The 23,772-nt window shown below is 41.1% G+C and overlaps 1 protein-coding gene across 1 annotated transcript in view; it reads right to left on the reverse strand.

Moving 5' to 3' along the window:
* Positions 1-4,369: 4,369 nt before the first annotated feature.
* Positions 4,370-23,772, reverse strand: part of LOC308308606 (anoctamin-4-like) — an 87,426-nt gene continuing 68,023 nt past the window's right edge. The window contains exons 16-27 of the mRNA XM_080754035.1: positions 22,463-22,627; positions 21,176-21,212; positions 17,933-18,044; positions 16,964-17,021; positions 15,594-15,691; positions 13,739-13,881; positions 10,493-10,645; positions 10,190-10,337; positions 9,111-9,230; positions 8,883-8,988; positions 5,829-6,062; positions 4,370-5,036 (exon numbers count right to left, since the gene is read on the reverse strand). Of these exons, the coding sequence (XP_080610161.1) occupies positions 5,850-6,062; positions 8,883-8,988; positions 9,111-9,230; positions 10,190-10,337; positions 10,493-10,645; positions 13,739-13,881; positions 15,594-15,691; positions 16,964-17,021; positions 17,933-18,044; positions 21,176-21,212; positions 22,463-22,627 (1,353 nt within the window). The 3' untranslated portion in view covers positions 4,370-5,036; positions 5,829-5,849. The remainder of the gene's footprint in view (positions 5,037-5,828; positions 6,063-8,882; positions 8,989-9,110; positions 9,231-10,189; positions 10,338-10,492; positions 10,646-13,738; positions 13,882-15,593; positions 15,692-16,963; positions 17,022-17,932; positions 18,045-21,175; positions 21,213-22,462; positions 22,628-23,772) is intronic.

Raw genomic sequence — 23,772 nt, forward strand, 5'->3', positions numbered from 1 at the left:
CATTGATCTCAAACTCCAGTCAAAAAACTTAAACAGTAACAATAATAACTGATGCACGAACTATAAATGCTGAACGGTGGAAAACAGTGGCAGGTTCGGTGCAGAACGCGTGGTAAAGTTTGTGTGTAAATGTTAATGGTAAATAATAATAGTGCAGTGATGTGTTTTCAGCTCACGTGTCCTGCTCATGCAATTACCTGCTTATTAAGACAACACTCGACTCACTCACTCATCTTCCTGTATCCTTTCTCTGGGGGTCTTGTGGGTATGGTTTGCTGCCATCTAGTGGACACAAACTTTCCAGATTGCTCACAGGGGGGAAAGAAACAGCCAGGTAGGTACGTTTTTCGTGTGATAGAGGGATAGGCCTAAATGTGATTGAGCAGTTAAGGCCCATTCCCACTGGGCCAGATAACAGATATCTGGAGATATTTCTCCAGATATTTTTCAATGCAAAGTGGATGGTAGATACAGATAAAAAAAATATATACCACAGATATTTGCCACAGATACTTTTATCTGTGGCAAATGTTTTTTTTATCTGTATCTACCATCCACTTTGCATTGAAAAATATCTGGAGAAATATCTCCAGATATCTGTTATCTGGCCCAGTGGGAATGGGCCTTTAGGCTTACATTAACTGCACCTGGGCATGGCATGCAGACTGAAATGATGACGACGTTCTAAAGGTTAGAGATAGGCCTCTACTCTTCTTGGCACATATTATTTGTACTAAAGACGACTCTGAAGAAGTATTTTCAGCTTGTTAAAATAATAATGTGCAGTTATAGTTTGAACGATTCAGTGGTCCGGTGAGTTGCACAAACGTTCGCTTCCCTTTAGCTCAGGGGTCAATGTTTTTTTCTGGCCAATATGAACCCAGCCTATTTCTTGTAGACAAATACCTATGCCAATGTTTCTCAAATGGGGGTACGTGTACCCCTAGCTAGGGGTACTCGGAGGTACTGCAGGGGGTACTTGAGAAAATGCCCCCAAAAAAGAAAAATAGAAGTATAAATCATGATAATATTATTCATAATTAAGTAATTAACTACAGTTGAATTAGAAGGAGAAAAAACATTTGCTGTTATATTTAATGATGATATTTGGAGAAACTTGTTGTAAGCCTGACATTTGCTAACCTAAATGACATGGTATCAGGCAACAGGATGTGTTTTAATGTTGTTTGAAGTTATTGACATGAAAACTGGACTGAATTGTCATGGTCACAGTGTTGTAAATAGCATCATATATCACTAGTTATGGTTTTAATTGCAGTTTTATAGTAAAATGTTGTTGTCGGGTAAAGGGGACTTGGATTCAAAAATCAGGGAAAGGGGGTAGGGGAGAGCGGGGTAAACTGAGACACCGGGTAAACTGAGACGCTCCATTTATCTTGGCAATGGAACACATTTGTGGCCATGTGACCATTATATTTTCAAGCCCCTTGAATTTCCCACTTGTCATGAAAAGAGAGACCTGATAGTGCTGTAGAAAACATGCTTTTTTCACAAAAATGTGTTTTTTGCATGTAAAAGTAAATTTTCTTGCTGTCAACATAATCAGCTGTTGTGTCAAAGCAAATTGATGCAGGGAGAACATTTTATATCATACATGTTGATGAACTACCAACTTATAAATCCATGTGATAGATGCTAGCTGAAGATTACCCTGAATTGATAAAAATATCCCTTTTCCCAAAATGTGGCTGTGGGGTAAAGTGAGACAATTGCTTCGGGGTAAAGTGAGACTATTCTTAACATGAAAGACAGGGAGAAAGCTGTAAAAACCTAATTAAAGGGTGTACCAAACTAGTCTCAATTGATTCTTATGTATTTTCCCCTGTAGAATCCATTTTTGATATATAGTTCTTTGTATTGTGCATAATTAATGAGATAATTAGCATATTTGACTAAATATGCGAATTATTTCATTAGTTATGCACAATACAACAATATACTTTGCAGAAATAGATTCTACAGGAAGAATTACATAAGGATCAACTGAGGAAAGTTTGGTAAACCCTTCTATACATTTTTTATAGGGTTTTTAGTTTTTTCCTTCTGCCCATGTGTCACATTATTTGACACATGGGTGGAAATGACAGGACAAAGCCTATTAAAAGAATGTCTGCTATGTACATTTTTGTATTGCGCATATTTAACCCGGTTAACCGGGTTTTTGTGTTTTTATGGTAGTTTTAAAGTGAAAAAAGTGAGTGGATCACTTTACCCCGTTGATTTCTCTGGTCTGTCTCAGTTTACCCCGGTCCTGGGGTAAACTGAGACACAAGACCACTTTTTTTAAAACAATCATATTTTCTCTGCCTTTTGTCTTGAATATGTTCTGATAACTTCCATTGTTAGGAAACATCCCAAATTACTGGGAAATGTGTATATTTTTACTGATATATCTTTTAGTTCGCCTCTAGGGGAGAAAATGTAAAAAGTGTCTCAGTTTACCCCGCTCTCCCCTACTCAAGGCAAAAAAGATTGAGAACCCCTGAACTATGCAATAGACCTACCTGCTCCCTAAATGATGCTGGGGAAAAGTACTAAGCCTATTTTAATCAGCTGGCATTGAAACATAGGTAGGCCTAATCATATTATGGTCATTCATTGCCATGTAAGCCTCAGGATCCAGGCATTTCAAGAAGAAAAAATGCCATATTGTGGTGGAAAATGTTGTCAAATTTCTATTTTTGTCTCGGACATGAAAAATTAGCTCACAATATTAGGCTACTACCAGAAAGTGCAGAAACGCATAAAGAGATAGCCCTGAATGACCATAACACAACAGGTCTGTAAACTCTGAGAGTGTACAAATGGAACAGGTCCATTTGGTTCCATTTGTACACTCTCAGAGTTATGGTGGCCCTCGACAAATAAAACGTTTGAGAACCAGTAGGCCTAGTGGACTCATAATGTGCCATAGTGTCTATTAGGGTGGTCCCCGGGAATTCCCCGTGAGCATCCCCATTGGGGTGGTCATTTGGTCATTTTTGCACATTTGGTCATTTTTTACATCTGGGGGTCCCCCAGGGTCCCTGGGGCTCTGGGGGTCCTTGGAGGTTGTAGTTTGGCAGGCAAGGAGTGTGTGTGTAAAATCTGGCATGGATCGGGTCAACGGGTGCGGAGATATAAGCAGGGAAAAAGTGTGACGTGTGAGCACATTTGGTCATTTTTTACATCTGGGGGTCCCCCAGGGACCCCCAGGTCCCTGGGGCTCCGGGGGTCCTTGGAGGTTGTAGTTTGGCAGTCAAGGAGTGTGTGTGCAAAATTTGGCATGGATGGGGCAACGGTTGTGGAGATATGAGCAGGGCAAAAGTGTGACGGACGGACTGACTCACTCACTCACCCACGGACAGCCGGTGGAGGTTTTGGTAGTAAATGCGACCTACGGTCGCAATAACCTTGAAAATGTCCTATATAATAGGAGTACTGTAGCAATGTAGGAGGACTGAGATTTGAACATGTAACCTCTGCACTGAGAGTCTGATCTTAAACATCCAGTAGCTCTGGGCCATTGGTGCCTATCTGACCATAGTTACAGCATGCATGTGACTACAATGTGACTACCTGATGTCATGGAGGACCTCCATATATGGAGCTGACCAATCACTGACGTCATCAACTCCACATCACCCGGATCTCCATACAGTATATGGCTATGGCTGACTCATTCTGACATCACCAGGATGACTCCCATATCTGTATATCACATGAATCCAAAATACACTGATGATTGTGCTGTCAAACGATTAAACTATATGGAATCTATGAACGGGTTGTGGGGGTCCCTGCTTCGTCTCTCTCTCAACTAAGGGGTCCTTGGCCTGAAAACATTGAAGATCCCTGTTATAGGGCCTAAATATATTTCTGACTTTGTGTTAGTGTACATCATGATCCCAGCCAGACTTCTCTGACGTCAGGGACAAGGCTCTTTATGGAACCCAGAACCCAGATAAATGTGGAGAAGCAGCATTCAGTTTGTATGCACCACATGCTGGAACCAACTCCCAGAAAACTAGGTCTGCTACAAAGCTGAAGAACTTTTACTGAAAATGTTCTGCACTGTAACGTTAGCCTCTTATCGTTCTGTCTTATTTGATCTTCCTATCATTTTTAATTGTATTCAAATCCAAGTCCTTGTGTTTCTTTTGCACTGATTCATTGATGAAATCGATTTGTTTAATTAACAGTTGCACCCTACCCGAGTCTGAATCCAGCTCCCATCTTATATCATTGTCTCGTTTCTCTTTGCCCTTAGTTACCTGTCTCTAGTCTACACTCTAATATCTGAAGCAAAAAGTGAAATAATAAATAAATAAAAACAGACAGTGAAATAATCCCATTTATTTGCAATAAATAATATTTATTACGCAATTATCAATCTAAATCTTTATGGAAAGCAATTGCCATTTGACCAAACTATGACCCAGATTTGATGGAACATAACTCTAAATAAGTTTTATTTGTTTATTGCACTACACTGCAGCAGAGCGTGTGGCCTATTTGTCATTCGCTTAAATATCTCTGTATTTACAATAAAGCAAATATTATGCTGTCACATGTACATTTTCCTTGAACAAACAAAGAAGTGTAAACAGGGTTTGTCATTCAGTAAGCACAAGAGAGATTCCTCTCTTTTACAACAATAAACCTGTAAAAGTTGCCATTTTCTCTGGTTTGAAATCTACATTCAAGATCTGAAGGAATTCACTGTTTGGTAGTCCAGAGTTGAAGGAACAATCTTGCGCACAAAATAATTAAAAAACAAAATGAATAGCAAATTACTCTTTGCTGAATGTTCATGTTTATATCCAGATGCTGGGACTGACTTCATCCGGATATTTACAGTTTACTGTAAAGCCCAGCAGAAGATGCATGCTGGATGAAGTTCTCTCAACTGTCCTCTTGGAGGTGCTGTGGTCCAGCACAGAAAAAGAAAGAGAAAGTTATGGAGGCCCAACATCATGCATGGACCTGGCTCTTTTATTCTTCCCCGCTGAGTGTTGTGTGCCAACAGGTGACGCCTGCAAAGCAAGGAGACACAATGCACCTATGTAATATCTGCAACATCTTTGTCAAAGTCAGACAGATTCTGAAAAGCTGGTTCATGCTTTTAATTCCAGCAGACTGGATTACAGCAATGCAGTTTTTGCTGGACTGGAAACAGGTGTTATGTGCGTAATATCCAGGATGCTGCGGCTATGCAGGGTTTTTAATAACACCGAAATGTTTAAGCAGATCACTCCTAATTATAGCTTCTCTTCTCTGGGTCACAGTGAAACAAATATTAAACAGCTTTTTGTTGTTTTCAAAACTTGAAGAAAAAAAAAAAGAAATTGTCCATTTTATCGTCTAATCAGGCCTTAGAGAGCACCTGGGACAGTTTTTATTTTTGCTTGATTCAGTATTATGGAAATTTCATTTTATCAGACACGCCCCTTCCTATACAATTACAAACCCATCGTAACTTCAAACTCCATTTTAACCATGATAGATTGATCGAAAACACCCGTCCTGTGGTGCGTACATCTTTATTTATTTATTTTATTATTATTAGGCTATTATTTTGGTATCTTGTAGTGATTTATCCTTACTATAAGGAGCAGTGGGCAGTGAGCAGTTAGGAGTTCAGTGTCTTGCTTAAGGACACTTTGAGACAAAGACAGGGATCGAACTGGGCGGCAGTGGCTCTAGACTCCTGAGCCACTGCCGCCCCCATATCACTATGTCAGATGCTGGCATTATTATGTCTTGTCAGCTATGCATATATGGCTGTATTATGTACAAAATGACAATAAAAAAAGAAAACAACCAACCAACCAGACAGCGTTGTTTGCTCAGGGCCACTCCTTTGTGTTGTGATGGACCCTTTCTTTTTCCTTCTTTTTCCTCTCATTCTTCTCCTTCTTCTCCTTCTGCAGTCTCTCTAGCTCGGCCTCATACATCATCTCCTGGATCAGGTACTTTTCCCTGCGCATGCGGTCCCGCAGGTCCTTGGGCAGGTCAGGGATCAGGTATGCGATCAGGTTCTTGATGGCGAAAACCATGTGCTGTGAAAACAGTGCAGCATGGATTTATAGAAATGTTGTGCCAGAAATAAAAATGCTTTAACTTTTACTTTCGCTAACTGCCACTTGATCTATGTTGGTCTATGTATATCTTAAGCGTTTTAAGAACACGTCTGTTTCACGTTTCTGTTCTGTATTTTTAAATCTATACATTACATTTCTAATCTATAAATTTGTAATTGAATAATGTGCCAAATTGCACAGAATCCATTTGTTAAGAACACAACAACTGAATGCAGATGCAATTAAAACACATTGTTGAAACTAAAGCACCTGTCTACTGTATGTTGTAGTACTACTGTACAGTATGTAGTACTAGGGGAAATAAGTACTTTCCAGAGACCAGGTCTCATGTTTGGTTGGAATATAAATCACACTGACAGCGTACACTACACACAGTCCATAGAGGCCTCAAACATCCTGCACCATACCATGCGTAAAAATCTTCACAATGGATCACCCTATGGCCAGATTATAGCATTACAAACAGATTGGTCAATCAAAGTTTAATATACTGTGGCCACATACTGCCTTTTTTATGTTGAATTTGCTAAAACATAATTTTTGGAGAAATAAAAAGATTTAAAAACATGCCCAGTCACTATACTGCCACTGAGAAAACTGTTATGGGAAGTAGATCTTTTATTTTTATGGCAGTTAAATTATGGAACCAGGTGCGATAACTAAGATGACTTTTTATTGATGATTTATCTAGTGTTTTTATTTACTATTATGTTTTTTCAGTTTTTCTAATAAAGTGGTGAATTGGTTTTGGTATGCAGCCAGGTCTACAGTAGGCCTGGCTCAGGGAGAAGGACGCCCCTGCCATGCACAGTCCACTAGGGCGATAGGCCTAGTAGTGTGTGTGTGTGTGTGTGTGTGTGTGTGTGTGTGTGTGTGTGTGTGTGTGTGTGTGTGTGTGTGTGTGTGTGTGTGTGTGTGTGTGTGTGTGTGTGTGTGTGTGAAAGAGTGAATAGAAGTATATTTGATCTTTATGATGTAACTAATATTTGTATTATTATTGTATGATGTATGCTGTAATGTAATGTATTGTGTGCTGGACTCTTGGAAGAGTAGCTGATGGCTAAAAGAGATCCAAATAAAAATCAAATCAATTGTTGGCCTCAGCCTGCTTCCTTTTCCACTCCTTTTTATTATGATCCTGCTGGTCTCCTCCCCCTCGTTCCCTTCAGGTCCTCTTGTCTACTCTGTCCTCCATGTTACAGTATGTCCTCAGGCTGGCTGTTCATAATGATCTCGTTTAACCCTCCGGCCCCCTGAAGGAGCCAGAGCGTGCGGCGACGCCTGGCGTTCCCTGGAGTAGTGTGCTGGGTGTGTGGGGGTGCAGACCGCTTGTCAGAGGGCCTCGTTCTTTCCACAGGGTTGAATTTGGATGTTGTGATACAAAACGATATAGGCTATCAGGTAAGGAAGAAGTGAACCTAATTAGCGATCACGCTACTATAGATTCAACTCGATACGATGATGGGTTCACAATATGGTTTTCTCTCATAAGTTTGTCTTTTACACATTGAGATTCCAGACAAATTATGTCTGAAAAATATTGCTTTAATGAATTCTCAGACAACTAGAAATTACTATATTTTTACAATATTTTTGACATACTATAGTATATAGGCTATGTCAAACTGAAGAATGATTCCTTTATGGTTAATGTATACATCGCGTTGTGAGCTTGTAGATCCGGTATTTGCTTTAATTTTCAATTTAGGTCACAATGTCAAGTCATATTGTGTAAATATATAATTCCATTATATATTTCCCAGATCCCAGAAGTCTGTTCTAAACAAATCAAATCACATTTATTCATGAAGTACATTTAAAAACAACTTTTGTTCTACCGAAGCGCTTGTACAGAATATTTCATCAGCACAACAAAACAAACAATAGTACACAACAACATACAGAGGCATACTAAACAGATCATTAACAACATATCGAACAGAAACATTAAGATAAAAGCCAAAACAAAAGCATTCGAATCTGGGGGATTCGAATGCCTGGGAGTAAAACAGAGTCCTGAGTCTGGATTTAAAACAAGAGTCTTCAACAGGGGGTCTGGGACCCCTAGGGGGTCCTCAGAGTTACTACAGGGTGTCCTCCAAATCTTTGTATGATAGAAAGAAAATAATAAAATCTCCCTTTTAGCCAGATTCTTAAGTTGTGAGCTTGTAGATGGGCTATTTTCAGCAAAAAGGTTTGGTGTAGAGGGGAGAAGTATTGACAGTTCAATTGACATGAATCAAAAAAACACTAATGATTGTGCTGTCAAACAATTAAACGATATGGAATCTATGACAAGGTTGTGGTGGTCCCTGTTTCATCCCTCTCTCAACGAAGGGGTCCTTGGCCTGAAAACGTTGAAGACCCCTGATTTAAAAGATTCAACAGACCTAATGGTCAAAACGTCTAGTCTTGCTGGAAGCACCACCGCAAAACAAATACAGCATGGTATGCGCTGGTTACGGTACTCCCTCCATGTCATTCCACCAGATTAGAAATATCTCTAACAGTAGGAGTAAAGAGAAAATAATCTAAACTGTAGACAGGATTCGCTACTTTACAGCTAAAGACAAATTCATACTCCGTAGTATTACAGTGTCACATGCCAATAAAAAAACATGGAGTGCGTGCGGGACTCGAAACTACGGTAGATAATTAACTCTGCGCTTTTTAAAGAGATTATAATTACCTTTCAATTCTACGATTTTAATCGTTACATGATAATTGTAGCGATAATTTATACAATATTTGGTGTTCCTGAACTGATGCCAAACTGACCTCGAACACAATGATGAAGGCCAGTCGAGCTGCCAGCACATGCCAGAACTGCAGGGGGTATGCATACGGCTCGGGTGAGTCCGGGGGCTCCCTGTAGTCACGGTACCTGGCCAATCGAGAGAGAAAGAGAGAGAGACAGAGAGAGAGAGAGAGAGAGAGATGGCTTTTACAGTAGCTGAGGGAAAGTCCTTGATACAGTATTTGCATCTGGCAGCAACTACTGTTTACCTGCAGTATTTCACAGCCTCCCCAAACAACTCAGATCCATTTGTCCTGGGCTCCGATTTCGGCTCAAAGTCCGACACCCGGAATATTGACAGACTGGCGTTCACGTAACCCATCATGCACCTGAGCAGAGTCCAGGAAAATCAAATAACTGCAATTACATGACACAGGTTTTTAGGATGTTTAGGAGGGGTAAAGAGACACAGGGCTCTATTTTTGTCCATGCCTTACCCCTTATCTCTAAACTTCTCTGCCTTGTTTTACTATTTTGAAAAACATTTTAAATAGTTCAAATGGCTGATACAGCAGATCGTCTATTTGAAGTATTTTAAAATGTTTTTCAAAATAGTAAAACAAGGCAAAGACGTTTAGGGATAAGGGGTAAGGCATGGACAAAAATAGAGCACAATATGTCAAAAGAGGAATAGTTACCGGTATAGATAAACACAGCACAGTAAGAAGTAGGGGTGTAACGATACATCATAACAGCAATACAATACGTATCACGATACATGGTTGACAATACGATACATGGACGATATTGTTCATTCATGGCGATACAATACGATTCGATTCAATGATTTAAAATCTATATAGTAACTATTTAGCAAAGAAATTAAAAATGTCAAACGTGTCAATAGTGCAGGTTTTTAAGGGAAAAATCTATTATTATGGATATAAATGAGTAAACACTTTGATTCTCTAGCAAATACATGGATATTTTATTACATCACATGGACAAACCCGCACCCTGACATGAACACAGAGATTACACACATTTATCAATAGACCAAGAGTAGCTATATGGAATGGAATTAGTAAAAGAAAGTAATTAGACCCCTCTTTTTTATTTTCCCTCTTAAAATTGCTAAATACAAGGCAAAATACTTACTTTCCATACAATCGATTATTTGCTTTGAAAAACTATTCAATACCGATTATCTGCATTGTAAAACGATACGATACAAAACGGAACGATTTCTTTTGCTTTGCATATCGATATAGTAGTCATTGCAAATTAAAATCTATTTTTCGATTCAGTTACTATATCGTTACACCCCTAGTAAAAAGAATCACCTCACCTCTCGCCTGCACGGCCCTGCCCCGCACAGGGGCCATACTTGTAGGCGTACACGAGACGAGGGATGAAGTCTGACGTGACGGCAATGACAAAGGCATTAGTGATGACAGAAAGGATCCCAATGCCCTCCAGGATGCCATACCAGATCCCTGTGATCAAACACACTCAGTCATACATTATTTCACTTGCCATAATATGGTATATGCATATTATGTTGAACATAATATGAATGTATTCACGTACAGATATATGGTATGATGGTAGTACTACTTAAAGTACATACAGTAATCAAAGAATACAGTACCTATGTCTTTGGCTTGAGAAGGCAATGGCCTCCGCCACTGTGTGACAAACTTATAGGCGTCCAGGCGTATCTCAATGACGTTATTGAGCAGGGCCAGAAGAGGTGCCAGGGGGAAAGCTGCCACAAATATAGTTGTGAACCCAAACTGTAAAACTGAAAGACAAAAGCACAAAAGCACAAGCACCATTAAGGCCAATTTACACAGTTGTCTCTGTCCATCAATAGTTACAGTATAATGGGTGCACTTCAGTCACAATGCGGCACGATCAATTAAAGATTTGTTTTGGGGCTTTTATGGCTTTATTGATAGGACAGTAGACTGACAGGAAATGGAGGGGGAGAGATGGGGAGTGACACACGGCAAAGGTTGTCCGGATCGGAAATCGAACCGGCGACACCGCCAGGCATCAATGCCTATGTGGCAATGCCTAAGTGGTATGCGCCTGGACCAGTAGGCCAGTGGGCACCCGGCACGATCAATAGAGGGTATGCACATGCATTAAGTGAATGGCAAATCGAGTGGCAAAGTGAGTGGCAAAGTGAGTTTAACGTCGTTTAATACAATCAGATAGGGCTTTTCTGTTTGGTGTATGGGCTATCAAGTCCAGAAAGTAGTTTTTTGCCACTCAGTAGGCGTTCCCACATAACTTCCTGGTATGATGATGATGTCACGCGCATACCCTCACGCGATTTTGATAAATACTCAGTGTGGTGTAGTCAGTGGTCTGCTATGCGCCGCTAGGGCGTAAGACCACCTTTTGTGACCAACACACACGGACGCAGATACAATGGAGTGCACGTGCGTGCCCGTGAGACTGCTTGCCCGCTACATCAAATCAAACAGCGCGGCTGTGAAGGCCTGCGTGATTTGCATACGCTGTAGAAGCTCAACACGCAGCTTTGCAGTAACACTTAAAGGAGAAAAGAAAAGATGAGCGTTAAAATTTTGATTGGGTGGGGGCATGCGTACAAGTGGCTAAACATGTCTTTTTAGACACAATAAGCCCATTCCCAAGATGCACCGCAATCTTTCATGGGCAGATGTGACTTATGGGGGCTAGTTGCGACCATAGGTCGCAAAATAGTTGCGACTGTAGGTCGCAAGTTTACTATGAAAACCGGCACATCTTGTCCGCGTATCTCTATCTGTACGTCACGCCTGACACTGTGGTTCCCCTGACACATCACTGTGACATCACTGGTGATATCACAGACAGGTGACATCACCTATGTAAAAGTCCATATTTGGTTATTCCCCAGAGTCCCTTTTATGCCCATATATGAAGATCCCTGATTTCATCAATATACATCACTGGCCAGATGGCCAAGATATGGCCCATATCTGTGTGGCTGGTTCAGATAGGGAATAGGGATCTCCATGTATGGGCATAAAAGGGATTGTATGTTGTGATGTCATGGGAACCACTCTAACAGAATCCCTTTTATGACCATATATGGAGATCCCTGGTCATCAATTATATTAAGCCCATATCTAACAGGACTTCAAATGGGAATGTCCATATATGGAGGAAGACAGCACATACTGTATCTGTGTGGCTGGTTCAGACAGGGATCTCACTGTATGGTCAATTGGGCCCTTTAGAGCGAGGTCGCATGTCGCCCTGAGGCGTCTTACTAGTATGTAAACGCCCGGTCACAGCTTGTCCGTATGTGTGTATCACGCCTGACCCTGTGATTCTATGGATTTGTCTGTGGTTCTATTGGTTTGTCGCTCTGTCATCATGCTCTGATGTCACTGTGATGTCAGGGGAACCACTCTTAACAGAATGGGTTTGCCGCTCTGACATCACGCTCTGGCTTGATGTCCCTTTTATGCCCATATATGGAGATCGCTGATGTTATCACAAGTCACACTTGCAAATGAATTACGTCCTTGTCCGTTTTATGCCCATATATGGAGATTCATCAATATTAAGCGCATATCTGGGAATGCCCATATTTGGTAATGCCCATTCTGACATCACATTTTGACTATCATGCAGGGGTCTCCATATATGGGTAACTGGTCCAATATACATCACTGGCCAGATGGCCAAGCATTGGCACGACCTCGCACTAAAGGGCGACCTCGCCCTTTAGGGTGAAGTCGCATGTCGCCCTGAGGCGTCTAGTGTTACTGTAAATAGTAATAAAGAAATCGCCGGCTTATTGTGTCTAAAAACAAAGACATATTTAGCCACTTGTACGCATGCCCACCCACTGAAATCAAAATCGTTAAAATCGCTAAAATGATAGAAAGCAGCAAATGAAAACATTTTAACACTCATCTTTTCTCTAATTACAATCTAAAACATGAAACCAAAACAAAGTTGTCCCTCCAAAGAAAACTGTAAAAATGTTTGTCCCAGGCAGCCAGAGGAATGTGAGTTCATGTCTCCTCTTTGCTGTCAGTGGCTGTGTGTGTCTTCACAGGCACAGTAGCTTTAGAGTTTCAGAGTTTTTGTGTGAAAGATCAAAATGTGTTTCAGAAGCAATGATATGTGTCACTGCACGTACACTACTACGGGCTGGTGTGGCACCTGTCAGCAGCGACTGTTGGGTGGGAGGAATAGGGCGTGACATCCTCCGCTGTTGTACCCAAGTGGTTCTCAACCCAAATTATTTTGGTGGATCCCCAGATGATTAACTTAATGTGCAACATTGTTTTCTCACTCAACAGTAAACAAACCAACATAAAGTCGAAGTGTATAGAGGGTATCTGCACATTTCTATAGTGACAATTTAAGGATTTTTTAATACCTCTAAAATTACAAATTAAACATAGGCCAAATTGTCAAACGTTAGAGGCAGAAATTGTGAAAATAGCAGATCTACATGCTCATGAGCATGTAGATTGGCTATTTTCATAATAAAACCGTGTCATAAAAATGTAATGCCTCAACTCTTAGTGCTCGTCAGGCATTAGGGTCCCTAATCTGAGTTCCCAGATGTCCTTCTTTTTTGGGGGGTCCCCAGTTAAAATATGATTATTTTGGAGGTCACGGCCTGAAAAGGTTGAGAACCACTGTTGTACCCTACTGGCAGTTGAGCCAGTAGGATACAACAGCAGTGACACGTCTGACAACACACAGCAAGTGTGTTGTCACACACTATTGTGAGTGACATGTGAGTAAACACTAGCGTATCCAGTGTTTAGTCATATTGTTCAGTTACACTTTCTTATCAGCTCAAGCTAAAGTGTTGTTTGAATGTGTTGCGTACTGTTATTCTCATACACCAACGTACTCATCTCCAAGTACTCGTCAAAGAGCCCGTAGACATTCATGGGTTGCAGATTGTAGTCCTTCTCCCACTGTGGGAAGCTGTCCTTGGCCGTCTGGCCGTGCTCCTGTCTCAGCTTCCGGCGTGTCCACCAGTTCTGGATCAGCCTATAGCATACAACAGAAAGCATTTACCGTGATCAGTTAAGATAATACTGAAGTTAAATTATTGCCAAACACATGCAAAATAAATTATAACTTTTTCACGTTGTCGTTGATGTATAAAAAATATAACTGTATTTAAATAAACACCCTTCTAGATCATTTGATTAATATAAAAATAAATCAATAATAAAAAAAATGATGAGAAACTAATGATTAGTTAAGAGCCCTAAATGCCTCATCCTCCTGTATAGCCTGAGGCTATCAATGCAGGTGAGAAATAAAACGGTCGACTTCAGAATAATGCAGACAAGAAGGCAGAATTTATGGATACCTACGGACTTACTTAAAATCATGTATTTTTGGGTTTTCATCTGTATACATTCCTCTAAACATAATGACATTTTATTGTTGTATTTCCACTGTGGTAGACAATCAATGATATGTCATTTAACTTTATCATGATGTCTATGACCATTTTTACTTGTTTTTTTGTCACGTGTGTAAATGTCCACAGCTGTGATGTATTCCATGTGATCATGTTGATTGCATAAGATTTTAGATGCTCCTCTTGTTTCTCACTTAAAGGAGTAGTTCACCCCCAAAATGACTTTTTTTCTATTGATTACTCATGCCATGGAGAGTAGAGTTCAATAATATGTTTTGGTTTTTGTCACATTCCTAAGACAAAAATTTGATTCGAGTAAATTGTACCCCCATTGATTCCGGATGGGGACCTGTTTTGAAATGGGTCCCCATCCGGAACGAATTGTTATCACATTTTTGTCTTAGGAATGCGACAAAAAACTAAAAATGTTATTGAACTCTAGTCTCCACGGCGTGACTAATCAATAGAAAAAAAGTCATTTTGGGGGTGAACTACTCCCTTAAGTCTGAGGAAGACCTTTAGTTTGGTGCAATGTTGTTTTTGACAGCAAATTTTGATTTAGTTTTAGTCATAGTCTTTTAAATAAAATGTCATTTAATTTTAGTCATAATTTAGTCACCTGAAAAGTTTTAGTTTTAGTCTAATTTTAGTCGACTAAATTTCATAGGTTTTTAGGCGACTAAATATACAGTTGATTTAGTCAACTACAATGTATTTTGGCAGGCCTTGATGGCATCATAATGACTGATTTTACACTTGAGACCCTGAGAGCAACCAAACATAAAATGACTCTCTTCTCCACTAGTCCCCCCCCCCCCCCCCCCCCCCCACTCTGAGCTAACGCGGACCAGTTTGTGTAGGCAGATGGGCGGGCGCGGCGAATCTCTCCGCGAGTCTCTGGCCAATAGCATGTGTTCTCATCCCCCCACCCCCCTCTGCTCCCCTGCTCAGCGCAGAGAACGCTGCTGCGTCATGACGTCAACACATTCGGTGCGACGCTCTCTGCACTCTGATTGGTTAGGGAAATTCTACACTTCCTCCAACAGTGATCATAACGCGATCGCCCAGGCTTCTTTTTCTTCCTATCGCCAAAAGAAGCCTGGGTTTCCGAGGCTAGTCCCTCCCTAACGTTTTAGTCTAGTTTTTATTTTGTTGACGAAATTGTCAATATATTTAGTCTTAGTTTTAGTCATCACAGCTTCGTTTTTATTTACCGGTAGTTTTCCTCAGTGAAAAACACACTGGTATGGTGCAATAAAGCACTTAACGCATTGGAGCCCTCAGTGTGCGAGCGTTTATTTATTTCTCTTTAGGAACGTTAGGAACGTACGGATAGCCCAGCTCCATGAAGTTGTTCCAGGTCTGTTTGAGTACCATGATGATTCCCATCTGCAGGCACAGGTCTATGAGACAACCACTGGGGTGGCACTGGAAATACACACACACAAGGGACACTTAGACCACAATGTCACAATATGAAACACTGATAAGAATAATAGTTGTCTAAATACTGTTCTGTCTCAGCTATAATAGGCAGTCTGTTTATCTGGAGAAGGCGATGTTTCGTTTATCCCTGAGTGGCTAAAGGTAAAAAAAAAAGAAAAAAAAAAAAAAGTATATACATTTCTGTATATAGTATGTCATCAATGTGATATCTTTTTTCCTCTGTGTGTTAAGCATGAGCAGCAGCAGCTGTATCTCGTATGACCATGTAACATAACCTTTCTTCTGATCAGTATTTGGACCTATCTGTATTGCGCTTTCTGTGCAGATCCAAATAAAATAATTCAAATGTGTGTGTGTGTGTGTGTGTGTGTGTGTGTGTGTGTGTGTGTGTGTGTGTTTGTGTGTGTGTGTGTGTGTGTGTGTGTGTGTGTGTGTGTGTGTGTGTGTGTGTGTGTGTGTGTGTGTGTGTGTGTGTGTGTGTGTGTGTGTGTGTGTGTGCGTGCGTGCGTGCGTGCGTGCGTGCGTGCGTGCGTGCGTGCGTGCGATTCATGTTGTGTAATGTGTAACAACATAATGCATTATTGCATTACTCTTATTCTGCTGCTTAGTAGCTTCGTCAATCAATTCATAAATTCAAGCTCAGAAACGTCCACAATAAGTTTGCATTCAACAGTGTCGGCGCATGCCAATGTCTTCGGCCCATTCACTGAGTCAAGGCGACGTCCCCATGCACAACAGAAGTACTTCACAGGGGCACTTTTGAAAGCAAGCAATACTATACACTATATTATACTATAATGTACAGAAAGGCCTTTGGCACATAGCAAAAAAAACACTAGAAACATGCATCTCTGCAATTTTGTACATCTGAAATAGTGCTCAAAAGCTGTAAACATTGCTAAGAGAAGCATGAGTCTGCATAGTCACAACCGACTGACTGTGCCTGTGCTTGTTATTGTGCATTTCACATTACATAGGGTTTTCCTTCCCTGGATTTCAATGCTCAACCGCTGGGGTAATTACCTCAGCCCCTAAAGGACTAGCTCACTTAATACTGCCCCTTTCAACCTTAGACATCACATTATATTTATTTTGTTCCCACAAGTACTGCTGGCCCAAAAATGCTTGATCATGATGTTGGTGAAATGCTTGGCTGCAGGTTATACACTAACAGATTAATTTACCATTTAGAATGACCAGGCTCCATAATGCTTTGCTGTTATTCCCACATGGGAAAGTCAAGTGTTTACTCACTTCTTCAAGTTTCCAACGGTTGATGAGGCGTATATATGCACCAGGTCGCCCTGTAAATCTTTTTTTCCCCATAGAAAACAAGCACAATGATGTTAAACTAACATCTCTTTTTAACATCTCTCAACAGCAGCAGGCTTCACACCGTAATTACACCTGAGATGCTTAAAACTGCAATCCATAACCTTTTTTTCCATTTTGTGATTAAAACATTATTTTGACCAGTCTGTGGTGGTTATATTTGGACAGTTGGACTACCTGTTCTTCTATTGAGAAATTGAGATTCTGTGGTCGGGGTAGGACCACTACTGGTTGACAAGTGGTACTGCGTGAAGATCCAGGTAAAAACAATTCCCCTGATCAAGCAGGGGTGCGTTATTTTCTCAGGGACATTTGTGTGTATGTGTGGTAGGCCATGAAGGTTAACGATTGCAGCTTTAATACGTAAACATGCCACTAATAGGACTATTTTAACCCATTTAGGCCTAACATTATTTAACGCTTTAACTATTGAAAAATAGCAGATATACAAGCTCACAGCGTGGCACTCGCAAGCTTGTAGATCTGCTATTTTTGAAAAAGTTGTGAATATGTGTATTTTTAAAGCGAACGTTTGTAACTCAAATCTTGCTTCTGGGTGGTCCCTGGAACGAAATAATTTGAGATGGGGGTCTGTGGCCAAATACATATCATTTTGGGGGTCCTTCACATGAAAACGTTTGAGAGCCACTGACATAGTAGTCTCTCAAGAACAATTCGAATGTTCACGATTTTTCAAAAATAGCAGATCTACTAGCTCGCGCTGTGAGCTTGTATATCTGCTATTTTTCAATAGTTAAAGCAAAAAATAATATGCACCGAGGTGAACGCACAGCGGCATGCACCTCCTGTTACAAGTTCACGTTTGAAATTCAAAACATTATCATCATATCACGGAAAGGCAATCTCACAACATATTATGTGGTACGTCACCTTCCTAGGAAGAAAGCGATGTAGAATGTGGAGCTGTTGAGGTTGACAAACTGAAAGAGGAACATCTTGAGGGTGAAACTGTTCTCCCACTCCGACTCTGTTCTTGGCTGCTCTGTGGTATGTGTGGGTTGGGGGTTGGGGGGCGGGGGGTGGAGGGGACGAAAGTGGAAACGAGAATTAACAAAGAAAGTAAGAAACAGAAAGACGCCTCGGTGTTGTCGTTCAAATGAATGGTAAAATGAATTCCTTCATTTTATCCTGTCGACTACAACACAACACAACACATGCACAGCAACAGATCTTAATCAGATGCCATTGTACTGATTAAAAATAGCCTCTAGTTTGAGGGCGTTAACTACATTAACCCTGGTGTCCCCGATGTTGGGCAATTTAGTTTTCCACCCAAATAATAATTATAAAAGTTGTTTTAAAAAAATAGCTAAACTCACTTGTAGATGCTATTCGTCGTTACAAAGAGCTGAAATCAACAGCGCACTTGAAGGATTTGTATGTTTGCAGCTTTAGCCGCTAAGATATTGAAAAGTGGTCCTTCTAGAAAGGGACAACCCCCCACCAACAACGTTGGCTTTTATTGTATTTTATTTTTATATGGCCGTAGGTTTTGCGCAACATAACAATATCCACTGTATCCAGTCTACTGTACATGGTTCTCCAAATAGAGGGAAAGAGGACATTGTTATATCTGACAGTAGTCAAACGTGCTCATTGTCAGTGGAATAGTTTGTCAGTGGAGGTGTGCTCAGGGGCGTCAATTGGATATGGCAGGGGTATGCAGCAAAATGTCCCTTTTTGCATTTGAAGACAGTGTGCGTGGAGTTTTTGCCTTTTCAGTTCACCGACCATTGTTTGGTCTCTCCTTGACAGCACCTGTCGTTGTAGGTGTGCAAAAGCCTTTCGTTTCAGGGGTATGCAGCTGCCATACCCTGGGTCCAGGGGGGGGGGGAAAATAAAAGTTACTTTTAAAATCTGTGCTGGTTATTATGTTGTTAAATTACAGTAAAATAACTACAAATGCAAAATTTAACAAAATGGTCACTTTAACAAGGTGTTAGAATTATATTCTTCACACTTGTATTCTCCCCATCTTGACAAAATGGTATATTCCCAGGTCAGCTGCACAGGTGCAATTCATTATTGTTAATTGTGGCACGTTTACTAACATGCCAAGTTTAGCTTCACTTGAACAACCGTTCCAGGCTGCCATATCCAGCCCAAGAAACTGTAGAAACGGGGGAAAAATTGAATGTAGTTCTTAAAATAAATGTATCATGCCTGTTGCTAAGGTATGGCAACATGACTGGTGTCTTGCACTCGTGCGAAGCACCAGTCATGTTGCCATACCTTAGCTTTTTCTGAACTGACGCCACAGGGTGTGCTTCCTTCCTAGTTCCTGCACACTTAGATCAGCACAGGACGTCTGTCCCTCCTTTGGATATGACACCCTATAGCCAACGCTGCCAGTGTCCTAGATGTCCTAGCGACTGTGGAATGACCTCCCCCCTCAGTCAGCACTGCAGGCTCACTCTCCATGTTCTGCCGCAGTCTCGAAATGCCCCTATTCATACTCACTGGTTCCCAAACACATTTTTACGGGTCACAAAAAAAAATCTTTATTTCAAAACATAACAAAGACATTTTTCCAAAAAATAAAAAATAAATAAAGAAAGAAAAAGTGTGTGGCCTGGTAACATGTCATTAGGTCGAACACCCTTTGGATCGACCACCAAACTCTAACCCAAACCCTAATCCTAACCTCAGTAAAACTATGCCTAACACTAACCCTAAACCTAACCCTAACCTCAGTAACCGTGACACGGGTGATTATCTAACCTGCCGATGCTCGCGGGTTATCTAACCTACCAACGCTGTTCAACCCAACGGGAGTTCGACCTATGGAAACTTGGCCTTGTAGATCGTCTATTTTCACTAGTATGAGTGCCGGGCAGACATCAAATTTCTCTTTTGAGTCTCAAGTTAAAAGGTTTGAGAACGACTGTTCCCGAACATAGAGCTAGAACATGCAAATGCACTGTATTTTTGGTCACATTATGTAATGGCTGTTATTTATACATAATATCATTATTATATCATTATCATTATTTGTGTACAGTACCTGATACCCTAGTTACTTTAGTGGCATTTAACTGCTTTCTTTGCACTCTATTTACGTGACCACATTACTCTGTGTCTGTTGTCTAGGGTTCATGCCATTAACTCTGATCTCACTCTGGATAAGATCTGCCAAATGTCTAAATTGTGAATTGTCCAACACAGCAACATTATGAACGCTACATTCATGGTGACAATTTCGGCTCACAATACTTAGCTCATTCACTGCTGTACAGTACGTCTAAGCACATCTTTTAGTGTTTTTGCATTTTCCACAAGATAGCGTTGGGAGGCACACGTCGGTCCGACTACTCATTACTCCGACTACATGGCTACACCTGCCGTTAGGGTTAGGGTTAGAGATAGGGTTAGTAATGGGGAGTCGGACGACCGCAACGTCAGAGTAATGCGTGTCGGAACAACGCTACGCACCCGTTAGCGATCAGGCCCATCTGGTGTACAAACATTGGAATCGCAGCGGAAAGGGAACCAGTGAATTGACGTCATCGTAAAAACCATTGCTCCGCCCGCTTTCTGTTAATTATTTTCACTCAATCTCGCTATGTAATGAAGGATAGTGGTGGAGTTTTTAAAACGGCCATAACTATGGATTGCAATGGCCAAATGACATGCACTCTTTTCTTCTTCACGGAAGCAGAGAAAGCGTGTGAGTGTCCGCCGTGATTGACCGGTGATCGATCGAAAAATGGGAAAACATTCAGTGACTACTTGAAAAGGTAAGGAAAAAGGAAAAATAGCTGGCAGTTTGGCAGTAGTTTGGTTAAATATTAGGGCAGTGAATATGAGTTAAGAAGTGAGTTACTACTCTCAAACTAGAGGGTGAATAAGCTATACTTAAGCAATATTTATACGTACATACGGTAATGTCCAGTGCCAAAAATGATGCTGATTCAAAGCTCATAATGCGTCACATTCGTGATGCATTGTAAGATTGTAGAACGGTTGTTTTTGGCACATGACACCGTCATGCGTTGGAGCATAAATTAAGCATTATTATGTCAAAGCAATATGCATCAGGTTTCATCCGTTCAATGAAAAAGAGGAAAGAAATCCCACCATGCCATTAAGGCAACACATATTCATCCAACTTACCTAAATTGGTAAGTAGAAAAGCAACTTTTTCATAGAGCTAGAAAAGAGACAGGGTTAGAGGTTACGTTCAGGGGAGGAAGGTTAACCCCAGTTAATATGACTGCAATGTGCTACCAAAACACCTTGTAGTGGTCCTGCACCACAGCAGAGCAAACAAACATTTATTAGTGGAGCCGCAAGGCTTTTGTTTGCAACACTATCGTGTGGCTGCCTGTAAGCATGTGTCACTGTCCGCAATGACTCAATAGACAGAACCATCATCTCATTGCTAACACAGTATCTGACATACTGAATGGTGCAATTTGGTGGTCAGCTCAAGGCCGGCGATGAGCTACACGGGCGGTTTATAAAAAATCACACACACAATCGTGCATACGTTTTGCCTTTTAGTCCACATGGTGTGCCCAAGATGATAAAAGTTGTTTGTTGTTGTTCAAATATATCTAAGATGACGTACTGTATCTACCGAGGTTTTCGTTATCCAGCTGAGGACAAGTTGATGTTTCTTGGTCGGTTTTGGAGCAGGACCCATAGTTCAACCAAATGGGCCTGTAAGGCCCCTTACAGGCCCATTTGGTTCCATTTGTATCCGCTCTAACACTGAGTATCGTGCAGTGTAGAATGGTGTCCCAGAGAAAATGGGGGTCTGTGGTCTAATTCATATCAAACTACGGGTCCTTGAAATGAAAAGGTTCCGAATCACTGATCTAGGCTGCCTGAGGGATTACAGCGAATCATCTCCCTGGAGTCATCTGCTTGACATTACCACGATAATTACACAACATCCAAATCGACCCTTACTAGGCTAAGACAGTGGTTCTCAACCTGTGGGTTGGGACCCCCAGGGGGGTCCCCAAATGATTTGGGGGGGGTCCCCAGATGATTAACTTAATGTGCAACATTGTTTTCTCACTCAACAGTAAACAAACCAACATAAAGTAAGTGTATAGAGGGTATCTGCACATTTCTAAAGTGACGATTTAAGGACTTTTTAATACCTCTAAAATGGCAAATTAAACATTGGCCAAATTGTCAAATATTAGAGGTAGAAATTGTGAAAATAGCCGATCTACATGCTCAGAACGCTCACGTTGCGAGGCGTTGTGAGCATGTAGATCTGCTATTTTCACAATAGAACAATGGTATACGAAATGTAATGCCTCAATAAGTGCTCGTCAGTGCCCCAGTTTAAAATGATCATTTTGGGGGTCACAGCCTGAGAAGGTTGAGAACCACTGGTCTAAAGACATTCCCAATCCTAACTAAGGCAAAAGGACGTGGGCTCACCACGTTGAGGAGCATGATAATGCAGAAGTTGATGCACACGGCCGTGCCTGTGGTCGCCACCTGAGAGTTGTTCCTGATGAGAGCCCAGCCGAAGGCAGCGAAGGTGCTGACGGTGATCACGCGGTAGATGACGATGCCGAACACTGCGGCGATCACCACCAGGATCTGCACATGGGGAGCACACAAACATGGACAGTTCTTTACTTAAAGTAACTTTTTTTATAAAACATATCTTAAAATTCTCCTAACTATTAAATCACTAAAGTTTTAGAACCCCCACTCCGTTAATTTCAGCCCCAAAAGCCTTTTCTTTATATGTTTTCTACTTAGCCTTGACAGGGGCGGGATTTCCCAGCAAAATGACGTCATCTGCATCATCCGTATACGTTGTGTATACGTTGGCCAATCACATTGCGGATCATACACACATGATACACTACCGGCCAATCACAGCGCAGATCATACATTGCCAGGAAGTACACTGCAGTGTTTACACTGGTCTAGGAGTCTAGCATGTAACTCCCCAACCGCTGCTCGTAGAGGTACACGAGAGATCTCTATGGATGCGTCTCGGCAAGGCGAGGCGGACGCGGTGGTCTGAAGGCCCGGTCCGCGTCGAAAAACGGCCGAAAAAAGCAGACGCGACCGCGGTTTGCTCTACCGCTACTTACCACTAGTTGAGCAACTTACACAGTATAGCTTTAAAGATGGGGTGCCATGATTTTTCTCCCCCCTAAAACATGATGATTAGGTATTATGATCATACTAGGAGGAAGATTCTTTCCAAAATAGTGTACAGAAAGAGTTAAAATGTTGTTTTTATGTGGCCACACCCACCGGATTCTGGTTGTCAGGTGGGTGTTAACCCAGCTGAGGTTAGCCACACCCACAGTGTTGGGTGAATGGCAAAAGGGGAGGGGACTTTTTTTTATTATGTCATTAAATCAGTGTTTTTCATCTTTCAGGAAGAAACCAAAAAATACACAGGGAAGGCAAATTTGCACATTATAATCACACCCGGTGGTCTATTAGAATAATGTTAACTCCATAGACACATACAAAACAGAAAAAGTACAAAACTATGGCACCACCTCTTTAAATAAAAGTATCAATACTGCAATGTAGATGATCAAGTACGTTGTTATAAGTGAAAGTCCGGAATTCAAAATGTACTTGAGCAAAAGTGCAAAAGTATTGGTATCAAAATGTACTTAACGTACCAAAAGTAAAGGTACTCATTATGAAGACTGTGCCATTTCAAGTTTTCAAATGGATACAAATCTAGTCTTTCATTCGGAAGACCTTGGCTG

This window comes from Nannobrachium achirus (genome assembly GCF_963921795.1).
Source record: "Nannobrachium achirus genome assembly, chromosome: 23".
In the NCBI taxonomy this organism is placed as follows: Eukaryota; Metazoa; Chordata; class Actinopteri; order Myctophiformes; family Myctophidae; genus Nannobrachium; species Nannobrachium achirus.